The sequence below is a fragment of the Geotrypetes seraphini genome, chromosome 17 (assembly GCF_902459505.1).
Source record: "Geotrypetes seraphini chromosome 17, aGeoSer1.1, whole genome shotgun sequence".
Taxonomy (NCBI): Eukaryota; Metazoa; Chordata; class Amphibia; order Gymnophiona; family Dermophiidae; genus Geotrypetes; species Geotrypetes seraphini.
Genome location: NC_047100.1, coordinates 13,321,983 through 13,347,392, shown reverse-complemented (window position 1 = coordinate 13,347,392; position 25,410 = coordinate 13,321,983). Strand labels below are relative to the sequence as shown.

General features: G+C 43.0%; 1 protein-coding gene across 1 annotated transcript in view; it reads right to left on the bottom strand.

Moving 5' to 3' along the window:
* The window catches only part of CACNA1D (calcium voltage-gated channel subunit alpha1 D), a 330,148-nt gene that overhangs the window by 120,333 nt on the left and 184,405 nt on the right, over positions 1-25,410 (bottom strand). Inside the window, exons 16-23 of the mRNA XM_033925872.1 lie at positions 25,249-25,294; positions 23,360-23,432; positions 22,107-22,245; positions 18,767-18,896; positions 11,532-11,591; positions 8,203-8,309; positions 3,532-3,619; positions 1,804-1,911 (exon numbers count right to left, since the gene is read on the bottom strand). Coding sequence (XP_033781763.1) covers positions 1,804-1,911; positions 3,532-3,619; positions 8,203-8,309; positions 11,532-11,591; positions 18,767-18,896; positions 22,107-22,245; positions 23,360-23,432; positions 25,249-25,294 — 751 coding nt within the window. The remainder of the gene's footprint in view (positions 1-1,803; positions 1,912-3,531; positions 3,620-8,202; positions 8,310-11,531; positions 11,592-18,766; positions 18,897-22,106; positions 22,246-23,359; positions 23,433-25,248; positions 25,295-25,410) is intronic.

Sequence of the window (25,410 nt, the reverse complement as noted above, 5' to 3'; positions counted from 1 at the left end):
GTCTACCACTCCTCAACTTCAATTTATGCCCTCTAGTTTTACCAGTGTCCCTTCTCTGGAAAAGATTTGGTCCTATATTAGTACCTTTCAAATATTTAAATGTCTGTATCGTATCACCCCTGTCCCTCCTCTCCTCCAGAGTATACGTTGAGGTCTTCTACTCTCTTCTTCTACTTCCTTTGGCGCAAACTCACTACCATTTTGTTGCTATCCCCTGGACCGCTTCAAGTCTTTTTATATCCTTGGCCAAATGCGGCCTCCAAAACTGAACACAATACTCCAAGTGGGTCTTCACCAATGACCTGTATACGAGCATCAACACCCCCTTTCTTTGGCTGATTACACCTCTCTCTATACAGCCTAGTATCCTTCTGGCTACAGGTACTACTTTGTCAAACTATTTCGTTGCCTTCAGATCCTCAAGTTTCAAATTTATTCATGGCTTGATATACCGACCATCACATGTATCTGGGCGGTTTACAAGATTAAACATTAGAAAGGTCTAATAAAATTTTTGGTTGAGGTGAGATGGATTAAAAAGAGAGTAAACCTAAAACTATGACGAATTAAGACTGAATAGAAACGAGAGGTTTTAGGGGATAGGGAACTTTTAATTAAAATGATAAATAAAAATAAAAGAAAGGGTAGAGGGATGGGGAGTACCGAGAGGGAAACGGGGATATCGCTTCTTTAAAACTTTTTTTTTTCCCTTCCACTTATTGATAGGCATCTTTAAAAAGAAATGTTTTGAGATTTGTTTTAAACTTATTTAGGGAATTTTCGTTACGGAGGTAAAATGGCGTTGCATTCCAGAGCGAGGGTGCAACTACTGAGAAAATGGAATTTCTAGTATAGTATAGGTCCTTGATTGAAGGTACACTTCTCCCTCCGGATTCGCGGGGGACAGGGGCAGAGACGGACCGCGAATGGCGAAAAACCGCGAATATCCGGCTCTGACCCACCCCCACCTCCCTCCCGCCTTCCCGGCCTTACCTGGTGGTCTAGCGGGCTTTCGGGGCAGGAGCGATCTTCCTACACTCCTGCCCCGTGCAAATCGCCATTAGGAAATGGCTGCTGTGAGTTCCCGTAGTCTCTCGAGACTACGACGGGAACTCCCTACAGCTATTTCCTAATGGCGATCTGCACGGGGCAGGAGCGTAGGAAGATCGCTCCTGCCCCAAAAGCCCGCTAGACCACCAGGTAAGGCCGGGATGCCGGGGGGGAAGACTTAAGGATGGTTATTTTTTTTCTTTTTTCCCCCTCCCCAAAAAATCGCAAATATGTGAAATCGCGATTACTGAAACCGCGAATGGGGAGGGGGAAGTGTATTGTCAATAGGTTTAGATTCGTAGATCTAAGGACCCTAGGAGGGGGATGTGGAGTGAGATATTTATCTAGAAAGACATGGAGGTGAGAGGTCTTAATTTTAAAAGTTAGAAGGAGAATTTTATATGTAGTTCAGTGAGAGACCGGTAACCAGTGTAACTATAATCCCAAGGTCCCTCTCCCCATTTGTGCTTATCCGTTTTTCACCTCCCAGCGCATACATTTTCCTTGGACTTCTCTTCACCCAAATGTGCTCTCTTTGAAGTCACTTCTGGCACCCACACCTAGGAAGTGATGTCAGAGAAAGCGCCGAAGCCAACGCGGGCAGTACATTGGCGGCTGCTTGCGCTGAAGTTAGAAAGATATGGAGAAGGGGTACGCGCGCACGGCAGGCTACAACACCGTACTAATTCACAGAATTAGCCCTCAAAAGTCTACATTTCATTGAAACATACTGCAGAGGAATCTCACCCGTACCTTGAACAGTTGTACTCCAATGCAGGCAAACATGAACTGCAGCAGAGTGGTGACAATCATGATGTTGCCAATAGTTCGGATGGCGACAAAGACACATTGAACAACATGCTACAAAAAGAAATAAATAAATATGCTCTCTAGAGGCAGTTTCATTCTCTTCCAACAAACTAGAAATGCGTAATTAAACACTGTCCCTTTTATATGTTTGTGTGAATGGCGAAATATCATTTTTCTTTACAAGCAATACACCTTTCACAGTTGTATTTGTCTTATTTACTTCAATTCTTGTCGGCCATTTTGAATTTGTTGGTGTATGGTTTGTTCTTGTTAATAAAAACAGATTTAAACATAATAATCAGAATGCAGCATTCATCTATTGAAAATAAGCACCTTGCTCATAGTTTCAACAGTAAGACATTGTGTTGCAAGGCTTTGGTGTACCTATCAGCAGAGGCATACCGGGGAGGGGGGTGTCCACTCTGGGTGCAGCCCATAAGGGGGTGCTCTGATGACTCCTTTGAGGGCCAGCACCAAGAACTTCTTCCCAGAAGCAGCAGCAGCATTCACTATTCGATGCTCTTGCCAGTGTCAGGCCTTCCTCGCTGCCAGGTCCTACATTCATGGAAACAGGAAGTAGGGGGGACCCAGCAGAGAGGAAGGTCTGATGCTGGCAAGAGCAGTGAATTGTGAACATTGTGCTGCCGCCTAGAGGGAGGGAGGGAAAGGGGTGAGAAATCCTGCACCCAATTGGGGAGGAAGGAGGGGGAGAGAGAGGGAGAAGGAAAACCAGGGAAGGGAGAGGAGATGAAAGAGAGATGCCCAGACCATGGGGAAGGAAAGGAGAGATGTAAAGTAAAGGAGATGTCAGAGCATGGAGGGAGTGAAAGGAAGGTGACAGAGATGCCAGACCAGGAGAAAGGAGGGAGAGAAGGAAAGGAAAGAGAGGAGATACCAGAATATGGAGGGGGAAGGAGAGATGGAAGGGAAGAAGAGGAGAGAGATACCAGGGCATAGAGGGAGGGAAGGAAAGGAGACTGAGATGCCAGACCATCAGGAAGGGAGGGAGGGAAAGGAGATGCCAGAGCATGAAGAGAGAGGGAGAGATGGAAGGAGAAGAGAGGAAAGAAGAGAGAGATCCCAGGGCATGGGGGAAGGGAAGCAGATGCCAGACCATGGGGTGAATTGGAGTGAGAAGGAGGGAAGGAAAGGAGAAGGGAGAGATGCCAGAGTATGGGGGAGGGAGAGAAGACAGAAAGAGAAAAATGGAAGGGACAGAGAATGTTGGTGGCAGTACACTGGATGAAATAGAGAGTGAAGAAAAGATGAGGAAAGCAGAAACCAGAGATGAAAAAATATTCTTTTTTGTTGCTTTAGAATAAAGTAGTGTTGTAGCTGAATTGATAAACATTTATAAATAGAAAATGGAAATAAGGTAATCTTTTTATTGGACTAATTCTAATACATTTTTTACTAACTTTTGGAGATCAAAGTCCCCTTCCTCAGTCAGTGGCATGCCAAGAGGGGATGGGAGAGAGGAGTGGGGGGGGGGATGGACCTCCCCAAGTGCAGCTCCTAGGGGGGTGTTCCTCTAATCCTTTTTTGTACGGGGGGGAGGGGGGTGTTAAAAAATGATCGGCCCTAGGTGTCACATACCGTAGGTATGCCACTGCTTATCAGATTGGAAAATTTGGATGCACCAAAACAGCTATAGAAACATTTAAAAAAAACCTTCAGTCCTTTAGCTCTGTTTATTGCCCTTAAAGGTCTCAGCACTCTCAAAACTCGGAGAATCTTCACAACTGAGATAGCACTCGACCTGCAAGAAAATAACACAAATAATTTACAAGAATGTCTTAAAAACAAATTAAAAATTTTGTTTTACTTCATATAGCCTTCCCATGATGCAACTGTATATAACCACTAATTCTATATATAGCACTTAAAACTGTGGGCACAAATTTGGGCATATATCCATTTTGTATGTGCAATTTCATTGAACAATGAACCACTTAGTGCTGATAATCGGCGCTAATTAGCAATAATTTGAATTATGCAGGTGAGCATCTTTGTGGTTGGTATTCTAGAAAGACGCACACACAAATTTTTATGTGTGAATCAGAAAAGGGGCTGTGGTCTTGGGAGGGGCATTCCTGGAATTTGCACGCAGTGTTACAGAATAAGCACAGTTACTTACCGTGACAGGTGTTATCCAGGGACAGCAGGCAGCCTATTCTCCCATGTGGGTGATGGTCATCCACGGAGCCCAGATGCGGACAGCCTCGCAAGCAGACTTACTTGAAGAAACTCAGAAGTTTCGAGTCTGCCGCACCGCGCATGCGCGAGTGCCTTCCCGCCCAGCGCAGGGCGCGTCTCCTCAGTTCAGATAGCTAGCAGAGAAGCCAACCAGGGGAGGTGGGTGGGTTGTGAGAATAGCTGCCTGCTGTCCCTGGATATCACCTGTTACGGTAAGTAACTGTGCTTTATCACAGGACAAGCAGGCAGCATATTCTCACATGTGGATGACCTCCAAGCTAGCCAGAATGGGATGGTGGGAGTGTTGGCAATTCAGGAGAATAAATTTTGTAACACTGCCTGGCCATAATGGTCATCCTGTCTGGAGAAAATATCCAGACAATAATGAGAGGTGACGTATGAACCAAAGACCAGGTGGCAGCTTTGCAAATTTCCTCAATAGGAGTGGATCTGAGGAAAGCTACTGAAGCCGCCATGGCTCTGACTTTATGGGCTGTGACTCGACTCTGTAGATACAGTCCAGCCTGGGCATAGCAGAAAGAGATAAAAGCAGCCATCCAGTTGGTGATGGTTCGCTTAGAAATAGGATGTTCCACTTTGTTTGGATCAAAGGAGACAAAAAGTTAAGGAGCAGATCTGTGTGGTTTGGTGCATTCTAAGTAGAAGGCCATAGCACGCTTACAGTCCAGGGTATGAAGAGATTCTCCAGGATGAGAATGAGGCCTTGGAAAAAAAAACACTGGAAGTACAATGGATTGATTGAGTTGAAATTCTGAAACCACTTTAGGTAAGAATTTAGGATGAGTACAGAGGACCACCTTGTCATGATGGGAAAACTGTGAAAGGTGGATCAGAAACTACAGCTTGCAGCTCACTGACTCTTTGAGCAGATGTGAGAGCAATGAAAAGCATCACTTTCCAAGTGAGATATTTCAGATGAGCCGTAGACATTGGTTCAAATGGAGGCTTCATCAATTCAGCAAGAACAACACTGAGATCCCAAACCACTGAAGGCAGTTTGAGAGGAGGTTTGACATTGAAAAGTCCTTTCATAAATCTTGAAACCACAGGATGAGCAGCAAGGGATTTCCCTTCGATAGGCTAATGGAAAGCAGCAATTGCACTAAGATGGATTTGAATGGATGTAGACTTTAGGCCAGAGGTAGATAAGTGCAGAAGATAATCTAAGAGGGAAAACAAGGAGGTATCTCGAAGCTCCTTGTTGTGAGAAATGCACCACGTAGAAAATCTAGTCCATTTTTGGTGGTAGCAGTGTCTAGTGGCAGGTTTTCTGGAAGCCTCTAAAATGTCCCAAACAGGTTGAGAAACTCGCAAAGACTGGACTCCTTGCAGAGAGTGTGTAGATTCAGCTTGAGACACAGGCAAGGACTCGACCTCTTGTGAGACTGCTGAATGCCCAGGCTGGTCTGCAGGAAGCAGAGTCGAAGCAGGACTATATTTGGTCAGTAACTGAACAAACTCTCGCTCTAAAATGGTCTAAATGGTAGCCTACAATTGTGGATCTGAGTCTGAAACTGGACCACCTGCTGAGGCTAAAGGCTCCGAGGACGAAGAGGAAGAATGCTTCGACTTGTAGGAATGATGTTTAGGTAGCTTGAGAACCACCACTGGAACTGCCTGCTGAGGTATCTGACCTGAGGGAAACTTAGGAGAAGACTTGGCAGATTTACTCGAGGTCGAGGACGTTCCAAACGAGGAAAGTCTGATGAGAGTCGAGGTCAAAGTCGTGGAGGCAGGAGGACACCCCGTAGCAGGCCTGACCGAATCAGAGGTCGAGGCTGAGGATGTAGTAGGGGTTTCCATACCAAAAATCTTCTCCACTTGAACTCGATGACGTTTGAGGGCTCGAGGTTGAAGAGTAGCAGAGCGAACGCATGACTCTGGGCAATGGTCAGGCCCCAGACAGTGAAGGCACCAGCGGTGTGCGTCAGTGAGGGAGATCGCTGGCTGGCACTGGCTACACTTCTTGAAGCCCATGACTGGCCGTGACATAGAAGGAAAAACAGCTGCTGCAAAGTCGAAGCCCTCAGGCTGAGGGTGTGCGACAGGCCCCGCCGTCACTCAATGAAAAAATTCAACTTTTTTTTTAACAATGACTGAAAGAAAAGCACAGCGACACGGTAATGAGAAAAATAAAACACGAGCCACGGTGAGAGAAGGCAGAAAGCGAACTAAGTTCAGCGCAGAGCGTCAAAGATGGACTTCTCGGCTCTGCGGAAAACTGAGAACTGAGGAGACGTGCCCTGTGCTGGGCGGGAAGGCACTTGCGCATGCGCGGTGCGGCAGTCTCGAAAGTTCAGAGTTTCTTCAAGGAAGTCTGCTTGCGAGGCTGTCCGCATCTGGGCTCCGTGGATGATGTCACCCACATGTGAGAATAGGCTGCCTGCTTGTCCTGGGATAATGATAGATTTGCACATAATGTAGACAAGAGGATTTATACCAAGTTAAACATAAGAACATAAGAATTGCCGCTGCTGGGTCAGACCAGTGGTCCATCATGCCCAGCAGTCCACTCATGCGGCGGCCCTCTGGTCAAAGACCAGTGCCCTGACTGAGACTATCCCTATCAGCGTACGTCCTTGTTCATCAGGAACTTGTCTAGCTTTGTCTTGAATCCCTGGAGGGTGTTTTCCCCTATGACAGACTCTGGAAGAGCGTTCTAGTTTTCTACCACTCTCTGGGTGAAGAAGAACTTCCTTATGTTCGTACGGAATCTATCCCCTTTCAATTTTAGAGAATGCCCTCTCGTTCTCCTGGAGAGGGTGAAACCTTCAGTAGCTTGAATGTTTTGATCATGTCCCCTCTCAAGTTGGTATCAATCTTCATGCCCAAAATTGGGCACAGATCCCAGAGCTAAACAGTATGCTATAAATGTGATGTTTATAGACTAGCACTTCATGCTCTTTTCTGGCACCCAAATTTTGGAGCATTTTATAGAATTTAACCCATAGGCCTATATTCTCTAAACTGCGCCGATATCGGTGGCTGCCGATCATATGTTAATGACGTGACGGTGCCATTTAGAGAATTGAGCCTTCAGGGAAGATAGGCATCAGAAATGTAGGTCAGGGTTTTTGAAGGCCTACATTTCTGGCACCTGTCTTTGCCATGAATCACAACTATGTAGGCGCTTTATGCTGCCTAATGCCACTTCTGGTGTTAGCCATGCCTATAATGACATTAGGTGCGGGTAGGCGCTTTAAATTTCACATTGCTGGCCATTTCAAACGACGTTTCCAAATTAACTTAGGTGCCTAAGTTTAGGCCCCATTTATAGAATTTCCCTCGTAGTGTCTAAAGGTTTTTCGGGGGGCGACAGAAGCTGATATAACTGGAGAACATCATGAGTACAGTTTAGTAAATAATAATGTAAATCAGGGCTGCCCAAGTCCGGTCCTTGAGATCTACTGGCAGGCCAGGTTTCTGGATCTCCACAATGAACATGCATGAGAGAGATTTGCATACCAAGCAGACAGCGCAGGCAAATCTCTCTCTCATTGTGGATATCCTGAAGTTATCAACATGGGCTACCATTGAGACATACTATTTTACTGTTAACCCCAGGTATTAGTAACTAGGTCTCGCTGCATAAAATGGGGCCTGTGTGAAAATAACATGAATTAGCCCATGTTGATAACTTTCCCCCTTAGTGTGCAGAGTTTCACTCTTTGGTAACCAGAACCAATGTTGTGATGTCATAATGCCTCATTCCACCAATGCCTGAGAACCAAACTCATCAGTGATGTCACAATGGCCTGAATGTTCTATCCTCGTTCCACTTTTATCACATGTAGCAGGGATTTTGATTTCCGGAAATATTTTTTTCTTGAATTAAGGAGGGAAGTTATCAGCATGGGCAACCTTTAAGACATGCAATTTTACTGTTAACCCCAATTATTAGTAACTAGTGGCTTTATCGCACGCAACTTTTAATCAGGCGCTAACCCCCGCGCTAGCCGGAAAACTACCGCCTGCTCAAGATCTAAATATTAAGTTCTTCAATATGTTCCCAAACATAATGCCTTACAACATGCATTGGTATCTTTAGCTACTCTTACAATCAAGAGCATTTTCACCATATCAAAACTCAGCAATCTTTAATTACATTAAGAAGAAATTACTTACTGAATCCCAAAGGACACTAGAGATACCCCCACAACCAGCAAGTCCAGCAAATTAAAGTAATTCCTGCAGAAAGACCCTTTGTGAAGAAACGCTCCGAATGTCATCATCTAAAATAGAATTGCAATACGATTATTTCCCATTTTCCCTCAGGCAGATTTCACTACACACATTTAGGCTGCTTACAAGATGTCATCGTCTCACCAAATATGCTGAATTAATAAAACAAGAAGGATAACAGCTATAGAAATCAGGAGGGGGGGGGCGGTATTTCTCTAGAACTCCTGGTCTTCTCTGGCCCATTTTTGAACTTAATGCGTCTTTTCACTGGGTTTTCCTCCATGCCATGTTTCATACCATCCTGATTAATTTTGGGAGTTAATTTGCCCCTGAGACTCAGACAGATGGATGGACAGAAAGACATTTCTTGACCCCTAACACATAATTCTTTCCAACTCCTGTTGGGCTGAAAAGAATAAAAATAGCTAATGCTAATCTCATTTTTGTTTTGTGCTTCATTCATTAAAACCTGACACTAAAGACGACGAACTATGTTTATTTTATTAAAAAATGTATATACCGCATACGACTATGCGGTTTCCGTATCACATGCATAAAATCTTGTTTTCCCTGCGATTTCCACATATAACATAGATATGTCCGGACAATATCATAATCATCCCCCCCACCAAATAAAATATCAATAAATCAAATCAAGACAAAAATCATCGATTCAAAAACAAAAGACGTCAGATCAAATGATCGATTCCGAAGTAGGTAAACAAATCAATTCACATTTGAATGTAAAGCGAGTCAAATCCCAACAATTCAGAAATACAAACAGGGTTTAAATCATACATTACTGTCAGGGAAATCTAAAGAGGATATTTAAATAATAAAACACTTCTCCCTCCATATTCGTGGTTTCAATTATTCAAGATTTTTAGCTTGCTGGCTCCTCCCCCCAAATGACATCAGCTTGCATAGAGAAATCACCGATTCCAAGTGTTTACGGAGAAAATCGCCGATTCCAAGTGTTTACAGAGAAAATCACGGATTCCAAGTGTTTACGGAGAAAATCGCCGATTCCAAGTGTTTACAGAGAAAATCACCGATTCCAAGTGTTTACAGAGAAAATCGTCGATTCCAAGTGTTTACAGAGAAAATCGTCGATTTCCAGCACTTTCTTCACCATGTTTTGCCTTTCCTTCAGGAACAGGCCAGGTGTCCCGCCATGTTCTTCACAGTCTCACCCTATTCACGATGGTTTTTAATAGAAAACAGCGAATAACATATGAAAGAGTTTTTCACGGTTTTTCTGCATTCGCGGGTCTGTTAATCCCCTATCACAGTGAATACGGAGGGAGAAGTGTAGTTTTGATCATCACATGTTGGATTTTTTTTTCTCTCTCTCTCTTCCCCTCATCCCCTTGGTTTATTTTCTATTGCTATTAGCTATTAGAAATAGTGATAATAGTAATCCTACCACTTTACTAATTCTCCCCCCGCCCCAACACTTTTACTAAGCCATGGTAGAGGTTTCTACCACAGTCCAGAGCGCCAACTCCCTCTTTTACAAAAGCGTGCAAAAGGTTTTTTGCACTGGCCAGTGCGCTGAATGCTCTGCACGGCTCCGACGCTCATAGGAACTCTATGACCGCTGAAGAAGCCCAGAGCATTCAGCGCGCTGGCTGGCGCTAAAAACCTCTCGCATGGTTTTGTAAAAGGAGGGGAAGGGAGTAAATGATCCAAAAATGCTCGGATGCTCATAGCAATTCTAGGAATGTAGGAGCAGTGCCGGAGCATTTTTTTGCTCTGGGCCACGGTAGAAACCTCTACCACAGCTGAGCAAAATGGAGGTTTATTATTAAAGGACTGACATTTTAAAACTTATCAACTTACAATTAAATATGCCCAACACTGTCGCGATATCTTGAAGTATTGTACATATTTTATCTGGATTCCAAATGAATGCATTGCACTCACAAGTCATTCAGAGTAAGAACCATTGTAGAAATTGGCACATACGATATATTTTTTTTACCATCTTGAAAACAGCCTAAAAAGTGTGTGTTATCACCAAATAAAAAAAAAAAAAAAGTAAAAGTAGAAAAAAAATGAAATAAAATGCATAAAAATAAATAAAAATCATTTACTTATGCTCATTCTGAAAAATATATCAAAGGCTCAAATATGCATATCAATTTCAAAAGCCAAATTTCATTTTAAGCAAAATAGTTTTTGTGCACCAATAGTTTTGTTCACTGATATGTGGTAGGCTACTCAACCTATGACCCAACTGGTCAGATATAACCTTGAAAATAAGTATTTGGCCATGTCTTGCCATTTCCAATGGATCCATATTTCTAGATTTGCTGGTACCGTTGCCTTTAATATCCAGTTTCAACTTTCAAGCTAAGGCCATTTGTGAAGAAGTTAATTCAATAACTATTAGCTGGCAAGCATAGGCAAAAAAAACTAAGGTTTCGAGGTTGAGTAGCCCCACTACATGAATGAAATAACCATTCAGAATGCAAACTATACATTATAGGAAAATTCCAATTGAAACCTACATGGACAATGTATTTTGGCAAGAGCAATAATTTTTTTGTCAAGATATTTCGTAAATGCATGTCTATTATGGTTAAATTTGGCAGCATTCATGTCCTGTAAGCCCTTGTCATAGATTGTAGCCTTTAACAATTTTTTGTCTATTAATGTATAGTTTGGTACATTACACATATACCACATGCTTCCATTACCACTCTGTTTAGTAAGGAGTTTCTACCGTCCTGCTCCCTTAGGTAAAAATCCTTCCTGAACAGGGTTCTAAGACAGTTGCATTAAAAAAAAAAAAAACCTTTTTTTTTTTTTTTTGAGAACTTTTAAAAAATAGCCTCATGCAAAAAAGAAGTTATTTTCTTATTTTGGCAACTTCAAGGTGTGAAAGTAGGAATATCACATTAAAATGTATCTTTTACATGCATTCAAACAAATGACCTAACTGGCCAGATCAGTCAGATTAATGCAGAATTGACAAACGTGTAGAGTGTATTTAGTTTAAAAAAAAAAGTTTCATTTTGGTCTTTTAATCAAAAAAAGGAAGTTGGAAAAACACTTCAAAGTTTCAGCCGCGTGGCACACCACACAAGGGAGAATCTCTTTAAACGTGCATGTGTGTAACCTTGTTACCTTCAAAATGATCTCAAAGGTAAACATACTAGTGAAGACATAATCTGCATAGCCTAGGATCTGGAGGGTAAAAGAAAAGTTACAAACATTACTGCTAGCATGGTTTCTCAGCTAATGAGGATCAATTAACATTTTGTTACCTTCAATAGGATTTCAACAGTAAAGATGCCTGTGAAAGCATAGTCAAAGTAACCAAGTATCTGCAAAGGCATAACAAACAGAATAGTAAGGAACTCATCTAGAAAAACGTAAGGCCCAGTCAAAGGGTACATAATTTTATTAGTAATTATAAGTTCATTTCAGAGTACAAAAGCCCATTTTTGAATGCTCTTCCCATATTATCCCACTCAGTCTGCCCAGCAGCCCCACCTACTGGCATTATTCAGTCTCTGCTCCTCTTCCCCCTTATTAAAAACAAACAAACATGGCAGACCCATGCTACAGGCTCAAGAAACAGTCTGAACAGAGCAGAGACAAATCTCAATATACACACAAAAAAACAGTCGTGAAAATGCTAGCACGGAGTCTCAGCAGTTTTCTATAGTGAGCACTTTGACGTTAGCTCACCCCTTTTCGCTAGTCACTAACCCGGATTCTGTATAGGATGCCCGGGACGGGCTTACACCCGCCCAAAATAAACCCAATTCTGTAACCGACGTCCATGTTACAGACGCCGGTTACAGAACCGTGTTGCAGTAGACGCAGCCGCTACACTTATTGCGGCAAGTCCCCCCCCCTCCTGAGCAATCGCGGCAGGAGGGAACCCTCCTGCTGGTAGGCCCCCCCCAATTGCTGGCAGGAGGGTGCCCAATCCCTCCTGCCGGAAGATGACCCCCCTAACCCTAACCCTCTGTTAACACCCCACTCCGGTCCCCCCAACTAACCTTAAAAAGTTGGCCAGCTGGTTCTTCCCATGGCCGGTCGGCCCACCTCTGTCAAAATGAGGCGGGCCCGCCCCTCTCTGGCCCATCCCACAGCATCCTAAGGCCTGATTGGCCTCTCCAGACCCCTAGACCCCCCCCCCCAACCACCTAATTCCACCCATCCCCACCCCATCACACCCCAATCCCACCTCATCCGTACCCCAGCTGCCTCCTTTCGTCGGGCAGGACATCCACGCATGAGCAGATGCCCTCCTGCCTGACGCAATGTGGAGGAAAGCTTTTCAAAACCTGGACAAAGGGCCGGGTTTTGAAAAGCCATCTGGACCCCAGACATGTCTTCAAAAGAAGAAATCCGGACGTCTGCTAACCCTACTGCTTAAGGGTGACTCTCAGTGGTCAGTTTCAGGTCTCATGATTGCTGCAGTCCAGATGGAACCCTAGTGCATAACCCCCATATAAGATTATTACTACATAGACCAGATTGTGTGTTGGGTGATAGAATATAATTGGTGTTTCCCAGATTGGTCCTGAAGTACACTTCTCCCTCCGTATTCGCGGTTTCAGCATTCGTCTAGGGGTTTCGATTATTCATGGTTTTTTAGCTTGCTGTCTCCCCCCCCAAATTACATCAGCTTGCATAGAGAAATCGCTGATTCCATGCATTTACAGAGAAAATCGCTGATTCCCAGCACTTTCTTCACCGTGTTTTGCTTCTCGTTCAGGAACAGGCCAGGTCTCCCACCGTGTTATTCGCGGTTCCACCCTATTCACGATTGTTTTTAATAGAAAGCAGTGAATAACATACGAAAAAGTTATTTGCGGTTTTTCTGTATTTGCGGTTCTGTTAATCCCCTATCCCAGCGAATACGGAGGGAGAAGTGTACCCCTTGCCAATCAGGTTTTCAAGATATCCACAATGAATATGCGTGAGATCGATTTGTATACACTGCCTCTATTGTATGCAAATCTCTTTCAAGCATATTCATTTTGGATATCCTGAAAATCTGACTGGCATGAGGGTACTAGGACCGACTTGGAAAACACTGGAATATATAATAGGGGGAGAAATCCCTGGGGAGCTGCAACTGAATGCTCGCAGTGCCAAATCCCAGCCCTGGCTCCTACTGAGCTGGCAAAACAAAGGAACAGGAGGAAACTGCAGGATTAAAACATAGCTTGTGTACCTTAGAAGTTATAGATTTGTATCTCATAAGAAAATGAACATATCCAAGTGGGCCAGTGCCACCAGTGCTTTAAAATGGATTTGAAAAAACTGTAATAATAAAGTATCAAATATAGCCATCCTCAGATTTATAGCAAAGGATTCCAACCAGTTCCCTACCTCTGCTCAGGTCCACAGGAATCAAATGATGTGCACAGGCAAAACAATTTTAGCTTGTTTATAGAGAATTTGCCTCCCCACCATTTTTATTAATTTTCTCAGTTTGTTTCACACTTTCATGTTAATAAATCCTTTCAGCCCACAGAACCTTTTAATGCATAGAAATCAATTCATAAGTTAATGTACATTATAATGATTTTGCATGCACTAAAGGAAGCTTAAAAAAAGGAGCTCTTTTACTAAAGCTTTGTGTGCTATGTGTCATGTACCCTCTAGGACAGTGGTCTCAAACAAACCCTTTGCAGGGCCACATTTTGGATTTGTAGGTAATTGAAGGCCCGCAGAAAAAAATAGCTAATGTCTTATTAAAGAAATTACAATTTTGCATGAGGTAAAACTCTTTATAGTTTATAAATCTCCCCCCCCCCGAAGACCTGCATGTTCCCCCCCTTTTTTGCAGCATCCTGTAGCTTCCCCCCTAGCCTCCTGGTCTTAGTTTCAGCTAATTATTGTAGCCTGCAGAGAGGATTGCCAGTGCTGTAGATATCCTTGCAGGCTGCCATCGGCCTCCGCAGTATGTTTCCTCTGCTACGGTCCCGCCCCTCCTCTGACATCAGGGGCAGGATCACGGCAAAGGGAGCGTGCTGCTGAGGATGACGGCAGCCTGCAAGAAGTGCTACAGCACCGGCAATCCTCTCTGCAGGCTGCAGTAATTATCTGAAGGTAAGAGCGGGAGGCCAGGGCGGAAGCCGAAGGACGCTGCAAAGAGCGGGCAGCACTAGTACAGACAGCACTAGTACAGACCGCAGGCCGCAAAATAGTACCTGGCGGGCCGCATGTGGCCCCCAGGCCGCGAGTTTGAGACCACTGCTCTAAGACATGCAGCGTTTAGCATTCCCTAATGTCTGTTAGCACATGCTCAGCTTTAGTGAAAGGGACCCCAAATTTTCAGTATCCACTCATTAAGAAAATAAGATCCACTAGATCTTTTAACTCCACATGGGCTTATCAAGCAGCAAAACTTTGGAAAATGTTATCAATTAATATTACCAATCAAATATACTGGGTCAATAGTATAGCAAATAGTCTCCCAAAGAATAGGACCAAACAAATAAACAAAAATAAAGGAGAACTCCTTATGTATAGAAGAGAGGACTTTCAACCAGAGAGGTGCTCAGAACCTTGAATAAAGGTGATGAAAAACACTAACTGGGGAAAAACCCCCTATAAGTGTTTCAATGCTCTATCATTGCATCTTCTCCATTGGAAGAAAGAAATCCGTGAAAAACTTGTGCAAAAACTTAACTGGTGTCAAAAATATATATCTATAATATAAGCAAAGCGTGTTTGTAATAATGTGCTGAAACTTAGCTTGCATGGGTGGTTAGGAAGCAGGCTCACTCCAGCAGGCTCTAACGCGTTTCGCCATTGGCTTCCTCAGAGAGCCTTCAAAAGCTGGAACAGAGTGAAACTTCTTCCTTCCTCGTCACCCAAAATTACATCACTTCCTGGTACCAGGAAGTGATGTGATTTTGGGTGACAAGGAAGGAAGGAAGGAAGGAAGTGATGTAATTTTGGGTGACGAGGAAGGAAGGAAGAAGTTTCACTCTGTTCCAGCTTTTGAAGGCTCTCTGAGGAAGCCAATGGCGAAACGCGTTAGAGCCTGCTGGAGTGAGCCTGCTTCCTAACCACCCATGCAAGCTAAGTTTCACCACATTATTACGGTTCATAGACAACGGCGCGAAAGACAAAGGCGTGCACCGACAACTGAGCGCAAGACGTAGGCGCGCGCCGAAGAAAATTACAGTTTTTAGGGGCTGCGACGGGGGGTTTTGTTGGGGAACCCCCCCCCCCACTTTACTTAATAGACATCGCGCCGGCGTTATGGGAGGTTTGGGGGGTTGTAACCCTCCACATTTTACTGTAAACTTAACTTTTTCCCTAAAAACAGGGAAAAGGTTCAGTTTTCTGTAAAATGTGGGGGGTTACAACCCCCCACACCGCCCCCACAATGCAGCGCGATGTCTATTAAGTAAAGTGGGGGGGTTACCCCCCCACACCCCCCCCCGTCGGAGCCCTAAAAACAGTAATTTTGAGCGGCGCGCGCCTCCGCGCTGCGCTCAATTGTCTGGGCGCGCCTTTGTCCCGGCGCGCTTTTGACCTGACACCCATTATTACAAACACACTTTGCTTATATTATAGATATATATTTTTGACACCAGTTAAGTTTTTGCACAAGTTTTTCACGGATTTCTTTCTTCCAATGGAGAAGATGCAATGATAGAGCATTGAAACACTTATAGGGGGTTTTTCCCCAGTTAGTGTTTTTCATCACCTTTGTTCAAGGTTCTGAGCACCTCTCTGGTTGAAAGTCTTCTCTTCTATACATAAGGAGTTCTCCTTTATTTTTGTTTATTTGTTTGGATCAATTAATATTAACCAGCAATCTAATTTTAAGATTTTCAAAAAAGACCTATCTATTTCAAGAATTTGTTATTAATAATTCCTAAATAGTGTAACACTATTTTAATAATTTGCATTTTCATAATTATTTATGCAAACCACTGTGACCTTCAATAAAGAGTGTATTGTTTTGTATTATGAGGGCATGCCCATTCTTTTTAAAGTTCTTATATTTATCAATACTTATCAATGTGTTTTGAAGCAAAAAGAAGTGTGAGGCTGGGCAAAAGCAATAAAAACACTGGGGTCCATATTCAAAGCAACTAAATGGGCAAGAGAGTCTCTTGCCCATTTTATATAATTTCTGCTTGTCTAGTCACTGATTTTCAGCAACACTTAACCAGGCAGTGCCACTGAATGTTGGTATTCATTGGCCATATTTTTTTTCACACAACGGGTAATTAAACTCTGCAATTCGTTGCCAGAGAATGAGGTGAAATCAGTTAGCTTAGCAGGGTTTAACAAAGGCTTGGTTAATTTCCTAAAAGAGAAGTCCATAGGCCATTATTGAAATGGCTTGGGAGAAATCCACTGCTTATTCTTAGGATAAGCAGTATAGAATCTCTTTTACTACTTAGGATCTGGCTAGGTACTTGGGACCTGGGTTGCCACTGTTGGAAACAGGATACTGGGCTTTATGGACCTTTGGTATGTCCCAGTATGGCCATTTTTATGTTCTTAAAATCAAATATATGAACTTTTAAATGTAATTGACATTTCTCACATATTATTCAGATTGAATAAAATGCTCCGAGACGATATGAAGAACATTAACCTACTTAATTATAGTTTAGTTACATTAAAACAAATTTACTCTTTAAAACAGATATTCATTGACGAATAGATGTCAAGCCAGTTAACCGCGAAATACAATCTTTATTGTATACCTAGTAAAGAGAAATCAGTGGTTGATGATAAAGTGTTGTCTCTACAGAGCAAGTCTTGAGACCCTTTTACAAAGCAGCGGTATGCACTAAGGTGGAGCATGCTAAGGTATCCCACAGTAATTTGGGAATGGCTATGCACTAGCCACAAGCTAAAAACGAAAAATTACTTTTGGGCGCTGGAGGTGGGTCTGGGGACAGAGCGTGGGCGTGTCCTATGCTAATGAACACGAGGGTACAGCTGCAGTAGCACAGGAGCCCCATCTGCCTACAAAATATGAGGCATTAGGGGCTCGTGTGCAAATGAGAAAATTCGCACGTGACCATTTATACTACAAAATGGGAAAACTGGCTGTTTTACCCAAGCAGCAGACATGGCCTCACCACATGGAAATGACCCATGTATGGGCACGCTAAGGCCACTTTTTACCACTGTTTGGTTAAAGGGCCCCTTTATTAGAGGCTGTGGGGCTCCTAATCCAAGAAACTAAAACATCCAAGCTAATGCCTCAGTTGGCGCTTGGACATCTGAATCGCCTGAACATCTAGCAAGACATTTCACTTGCAGTGCATCCAGAGTTCCAGGGGGCATGCTGGGAGGCATTTTATGGGTGCGTTTTGGACGGGCTTCTTACTGCGATAATCAAACCTTTTTCAAGACGTCCTGGATGGAACGTAAGACGGTCTGAGTTAGACCTGTTTTGGAAGTGTCTAAGTGCCACAAAGGGACCCAAACTGACCAGATGGTCACTGGATACATAAAGGTATGACACCCCCAAACTCCACCACTGTACACCGACTCCCTTTCACCCCCCCAAAAAAATCTGAATGAAAGAGTACATACCTGCCTTTAGAACAGCAGCATTTGGTATAGGAATGCCTAGTAGAATATCACAAAGGTGTCTTAAATAACTTGGTGGGTGGGCTGGTGAATCAGAGAGAAGGATCCAGGCCCACAAGCCACTCTAACTACTTTATTTATGGTGGAAACTGTGATCCCCCCCAAAACCCTACTCTATTGCTTTATAGGTGCCACCTGCAGCCTTGGGGGCTATTGGGGTAGTAGACAGGTGGGTTTAGAAGGTTTTGGGGGAGTTTTGAAGGGCTCACCCTAAATTATAAGGAGGGTACTGTGAGATGTACATCTGGAACCCTTTATATGACGTTCACAGTTGTGTCCTTTAAGGTGTCCCACCGCTCTGTTGGTATGTCTATGTGGCCAATTCATCACAATGATGGCCACTCCCACAAATAGCCTGCGTTTGGACATTTTCAACCCGGATGTTTCTGTGGTTGAAAACGGGGTATAAAGAAAAGAACATAAGAAGTTGCCTCCACTGGGTCAGACCGGAGGTCCATCTCGCCCAGCGGCCTGCTCCCGCGGCGGCCCACCAAGTCCTTGACCTGTGAAGTGAATTCTTGACCTTTATAATCTACCTCTACTTCTATAACCTACCTCTGCTGCTATCTGTACCCCTCAATCCCTTTATCCTTTAGCTACCTAAGGGTTGGATGCCCTGTTGGCCACGATGTCCAAGTAAATGATTAACAACAACAACAACAAAAAAAAGTTTTGGATATCTAGTAAGTAGCAGTCTGGCTTTCAAAAATGGACATTTCTGTGCTTCCAACTTCGGACATTTTGTGGGAAATACCCAAGTCGGACTTAGACGTCCTTTTTGAAAATGGCCTTCTGTGCTTATGATAAATAATGTGACCCTGACTAGCCTGGACTGTTCTGAAAAGAGACCACTGCTGTTTGTGTTATACGCTGCAATAGTAAACCAAGCATTGTTGCTTACAATGTTCCGGAAAGACTGACTGGAAATGGGATCTTCGGCGGCAAGCGAAGCACTGCTCAGCATGATGAAGACCAAAATGAGGTTTGTAAAGATGTGATGGTTGATGAGTCTGTGACATGCAACTCGAATGCTAGAATTTAAAAAAAAAGCACAAACCCACATATGTTAAATAACTATGCTGGAAGACACCTATACTCTTTAGTACCAGCTCTCGCTTCTCAAACCCTCCATTCTGGTGAAGCCTTGAAACGCCAAAACACTTCCCTTGATGTGATCCCCCACCCTAATGGATCACCATTCTCCATTTACCTCCCTTTTTTCATTCATTTTACTTCGATGTATTTAAAAACTTCCCCTCCCCTACTTCCCTTTTGTTCCATGTACGTCAATGTGAACTCGCCTAGTATTTTTAATATTTGATAAGATATTGCTTTTATTCACCTTTTTTATTTCTTTTTTAATCTCATTATATTGCACACCGTTTAGACACTTGTTTCGATAGACGGTCTATCAAAGGTAAAGAAACTTAAACTTGAAACTCAAAACAAATTGGACAGTTGATATGACCCCTAAGGAACCCCCATTTTTCATTACTCTTAAGTCTATATGACTTCATTACTTAAGTCTTGACTTAAGTCTTGACTTAAGTCTTGACATGAAGTCTTGACATGAAGTCTTGACATGAAGACTTGACTTGAAGTCTTGACTTAAAGTCTTGACTTCATGACTTAAGTCTTAAGTCTTCATTACTTAAGTCTATATGACAATTCCATTCTTTGTCACGCAAGATATGTTATTGAAACTCTACGGGCCTGATTCTATAAATGGCACCAAGCAGTGTCTACATTGTAGACACTGCTCAGAGTGGTTGTCAATCAAAAAAATCGGCGCCATTTATACAATCACGCCTAAGCAGATTTAGACTTAGACAGATTTAGACTTAGGCTCCACTCCATTAGGCAGACTTAGACTTAGGCTCTGCTCAGCCTAAGTCTAAGTCTAAAAGTCTAAGTCTAAGCCTAATTTGGCAGCGCCTATGTCGGATGCCTATAATAATAATAATAATAATAATTTTATTCTTATATACCGCCATACCCAGCGAGTTCTAGGCAGTTTACATCAGTTAGATTAGGATCCGCGTTGACAGCAGATTTACAGCAATTTATCAGCTATATAACAAATTTAACCGAACTTGATAGAGGAGGGAGGGAGAATGGGGGAGATCGGGAAAACAGAAGCTATCGTGGAGGAGGGTAGGAGCAGGGGGCGAATTAGGGGAGCGAAGAGTAATGAAAAATGGGGGTTCCTTAGGGGTCATATTCACTAAAAAGGTAAGTTTTGAGTGATTTAGGTGCCTAATGACACCTAAGTCAGTCATGCCTATTCTACACCTTTAACCACGCCTACTTTTTAGCATAGGCATTGTTAGGCATCCGTAGGTGTAGGAGGGCACCTTCACTTATGAGTTGCTAGGCATCTTAAGAGTTTGGTACTGAACTCTTAAACTGATTAATGGGGATTTTTTGATGGCTGAAAACCAGCGTGTTCTTATGCAGGCTAGTATTTACTACAGTTTAGTAAAAGGACCTCTAAGAGGGTGATTTTAAAAGCCATTTTTGTGGTAAAAGGTAAAAGTAAAGGCACAGTGCTATTTCACATATATTTTACCCACTGCAGGGGAAGGCGTTCTTGGGGAGATCAGGGCTGGAGTAAAATTTGGAACTACCCAGATACTTCTGAGTAGCATTTACTATAGTGGTGGTTTTTGTTTATCCCTCAAGTTAGGCAACAGGATAATCTGGACTAATCTAAGGTTTAAAGTTTTATTAAAAATTTGATTCACCGCCTATTAACATTCCAGGCGATGTACAATACAATTAAATCGAGGGGATCAAAATAAAAATAATTAACGTGAAACCCAAACATGAACAAGGACCCGCAGACAAACGGAAGACAAGAGGGTAATATTCTATAAAGGATGCTCTGTGCGGAACGTCCTTTTGTAGAATACTAGTTTAGAGTGTGTTTCGCACCTAACTCTGGTTGTCGACTTTAACGCCAGCCAAAACCCAGTGCACAAGCTAGGGCACAATTTTAAGGCAGTTAGGCATGCAAATAATAGTATTCTATAACATCTCACCAAATGTCTGGGAATATTCCCGGATCCACCCATGCCCTTCCCATGACCACTTCCCCTTTGGAGCTGTGCACGATGAAATTTAATTGCACATTTGATCGAACGGTGTACAGGACAAATATGTGCCTAACTCCAAATTGCTGTCAATTACCACCAATTAATGATTGTTGAGGCCTCTAGCTAATTAATTGGTATGCAGATCTGCGATTTGGCACTCAAATTTGCACATTCAACTTTGGGCGACCAATTCTAGAATTCAGGAAATTCTGATTCAGACTACCCAATGGTCATTGCTATTTAGCCAGCCGGGAACAACTCCTGGCCAGCTAAATAGTGCTAAGCCAGCTGCCAATATCCTGCTTTCCACTGCTAAATATCCCAGTCGGTGGCTAGCCAGCCACCAGCTATCTAGTATGATATAGCCTGGTCAGCGCCAATATTCACTGGCTAAGTCTAGCAGTCAAATAGACTGGCCTAAATAGCAGGTCCATCTTTGGTCACTATGATTTATCTGGTCAGCCGAAGAATATTAGCATGGCCAGTTACATCTACCACGGCTGAACTTAGGCTGGTGGCTGGATACGGCCCCAGCATTGAATTTCCAGGTTCGCTGCCAACCGTGGGTAATAGCCGGGTCAGCATATCAGCCCCAGAATACATAAGAACATAAGAAGTTGCCTCTGCCGGGTCAGACCACGGGTCCATCGCGCCCAGCAGTCCGCTCCCGCGGCAGCCCATCAGGTCCATGACCTGTAAAAGATCCTTTGTCTAAAACCCTTTAATCCCCATTTTTCTTCTATCTATACCCTTCCATGATCCTATCTCTACCTCTATCATGATCCTATCTCTACCTCTATCTATATCCCTCAATCCCTGTATCCTTCAGGAACTTGTCCAATCCCTCTTTGAATCCCCTTAATGTAGGGATTGGACAAGTTCCTGAAGGATACAGGGATTGAGGGATATAGAGAGAGGTAGAGATAGGATCATGATAAATTAGGAGTTCTAAGCAAATACGAGCACTCTTCCTAAGATAATTTTCAACGGAAATGACACAGTTGCTTTTACTTTGAAAATACTGCAGGTCTGTTTACATTTCCCCATGTAATAAAATCAACTCCTGGACAAATTGCTTAATGATTGAGTACTATAGAATCGATTGATAGAATAATAAAAAAAATAGTTGTAATAGTGGGTATTTACGGGTTGGTATTACTAAAAATGAAGAAGGCACTCCCTTCGGGGATAGGTGTGATTTTCTCCTTCAGTTTCAATTCTGATATTCTTCGAGGACGAGGGCCAACAGGTGGTTCCGGTTCGTCGTCGTCATCATCTTCACCTACTTCAAAACGAAACAGGAGTGCTTGGTGCAATGGAATTCGGGTTTTGCAATCATTAAAGCTTTGCTTAACGCGCAACAATATTTGGGTTAATTTATTCAATTTTACAGATTTCTTACATGTTTGGATCGTAAAACAAAAAGCTACTAAAAGAAATATCAGTGCAAATCAAACTCTGGGGGGGGAAAAAAAATGCAAATTAGGATCGAATCACAATTATCTAGACCAAAAAAATTCTGGAAATAATATTAACCAAGAGCAAACCAAATAAATATAATATTAATTGAAAAATTGGAGGATTTCTCATAACTCTCTTCTGGGCCTTCTATGCAGCCTTATATTCACAGCCGCTGCCTTGGCGCTCACTTGTGCGCAGTCAGTCATAAATAAATAATGTATTATGTTAAGTATTAAAAAAATATGCACATATATGGCTCTTCATGAGCTGTAATGCATTGTCTTTTGTACTTTCAACAGTCCAACATAACATTCACGTGATCCCCAGAACTGTATTTGTGAGATAAATACCCTTGTGCCTATTTTTTGATACCTATATTGTTTAGAATTAAATTTAAAGAGCTAATGTTGATTCGTAAACCTTTAAATATCGATTCCCCATTTTACTTGCCCACAACTGTGAAGATATAAAGGCCCAATAGTGTCTGCCTTCTGAAAAGAGATGACTAGAGAGTTGCACGGGGATAGAAATCCCACCCATCCCCGCCCGTCCCCACCAGGATCCTCTCCGTCCCCACCCGTCTCCGCAAGGAATTATCTCCATCCCTGCCCGTCCCCATAAAAAGCAGCAATTATTTCCGACAGGATCATCAATTCCACAGTTTCTTTTGCGTTTGCGCTGCTGTTTTCCTTGTGGAATCTCTTTGCTGGAACCCTTTTTTTGTTTTCTGTTCAGGTAATTAACTTATAAACCCCCTCTTTTACTAAGGCTGACATGTCCATTATATTATATGGATGAACCCTGCTTCCAAAGCCTTCCGTCCCCGTGGGAGTCCCGTTGGCTAGAGGGAGGTCCCCGTAGGAGTCCCGTGGGTTAGGGGGGGATTCCCGCGGGACCCGTGGGATTCCCGCAATCACCATTCCCATGCAGACCTCTACCTGGAATGTCATCGGTTGGATAAGGATCCTTCTCATCGTCGTCATCGTCTTCTTGGTATTCATCAACTAGAACCTATAGGAAATGATTTAGGAGAAAAATTAACTAATTCATCAGCTAGGGGCAGAATTCTATAAACAGCTCTCAAAAATCAGCGTCGGGACTATTCTATAAAAGGCGCTCCAGGATGAGTGTTCTTTACACAGTAGTAGGGTTATCAGATGTCCGGATTTCCCCAGACAGCTTTTTAAAACCCGGCACTTTGTACGGGTTTTGAAAAGCTTCCTCAAAATCGCATTGGGCAGGAGGACATTCGCGCATGCGCGGATGCCCTCCTGCCTGATGAGAGCAGGCAGCAGGGGGGCGGGGCTAGGGTAGGACTGGAGTGTAGGCGGGGCTAGGGGGTGGGACTGGCGTGTAATGGGGTGGAGATGGGTAGAACTGGGCGGGCCTGGGGGGCAGGTCTAAGGGTCCAGATTTTGCTAAAGTAAAATCTGGTAACCTTATAGAAGAACAGTTAAAGTCAATTCCCTTGCCTAAAGCCAAATGTCAAAATTTATGCCAACCTGGTATAAATGTCGGCCCCTCCCAACTCATGGCATTTCAGCGCATAAATGGCCCACAGATTTTTGGAACACTCCTGTCTTACCCATGCCACTCCCCCTGACCATGTCCCTTTTAAAGTTGTATCTCCCTCTCCCTTCACCATCCAACTCGGCCAGTATCTCCCCTTCTCTCTCCTATCCAGTATCGCCCCTTCTTGCCTTCCCCCTTTCTCTAGTCCATCTCCTCAAACTTCTCCTTGTCCAACATACCCTTTCCATTACCACAACTGGGAAGTCAGAAAGGAAAACAAAAGAGCAGACAGCACAGTGACACAGGTTCTGCTCGTCTTTCTCCCTCTGATACATACTTCCTGTGGCAACTCTTAGTTTCACCACATATAACTCCCCTATATAAGTGGTGTACCATTAAACAGAATGGCAGCCTTGCTGTAGACCAAATACACAGTGGGCCAAAATGAAAAACTTGGACAAAGTCGCGGGCCAACCAAAACAAGTGTCGTGGTCGTAACCACGTTTAAGGACAAGGTTCGGCAAAAGAAACTAAAAGAGTGTAAACATAAAAGTGGCCAAAGAAGCATCGCGGGCACATAATAAACTAAAACCCAACAAAAAAATATAATATAAATAGTGAAAAAGAAATAATAACAAAACCTTGCGTGTGGAAAGGTTTAAAAATGCATAAATAAAAAGGCTGTGCTGCAGAGCGTGAAAAAAAGTCTAGCTGTCCTGCACTAACAAACGTTGCAGTGTGCCAATAGAGTATAAAAAGCATAAAAACCATAAGCTAATATTTTATGGGAACTTAAGATAACTTAAAATAACTATGTGCACGTTACAAATAAAAACCAAGAATGAAATAAAGCCATGGTGGCTCTTACCTAGTAGAGACAATCTCTAGCGCTCTGAGTTGAGCAAAACGAAAGCAAAACCGGCTCGAAAAACGCCGGCAATTTAAAAGGGGGGGGGGTCACATGACAAGTACCATAGTCACAACCGTAATCGTAACCAAAAAGTGGCACGAAAAACCCTGCTAATGAAATCGATGGTCACATGATGAATTAAAACCCATTAAAAAATAATAAAAGTGAAAGGTCTAAAAACAACTGACACACATCGTGAAGATAGTATAGCTGTCTTACATTGACATACCCCAAGGGCCAGCCCTAGCAGACATTTGGGATTTTCTCACGGGCCAAATATAATTACACTGCGGGACAGATTTGGCCCGCGGGCCTTGAGTTTAACACCCCTGCTGTAGACCATTGGTTTCTATAACAGAAGATTATAGAAAAGTAAATTTGCTTTAATAAAATCAAGACCGATACCTTAATATCTGATTTTCCAGCTTCTTTATTTTCCAGGCTCTCCTTTCTGGTAGAAGAAGACATTTAAAACAGAATTTATTATAAGCTCGTCTCATAAAACAAACAGAGAGAGTTTCTTGGTTGTAAAATACAAATGTTTCCTGACCTTTCTAGAGAAACTCA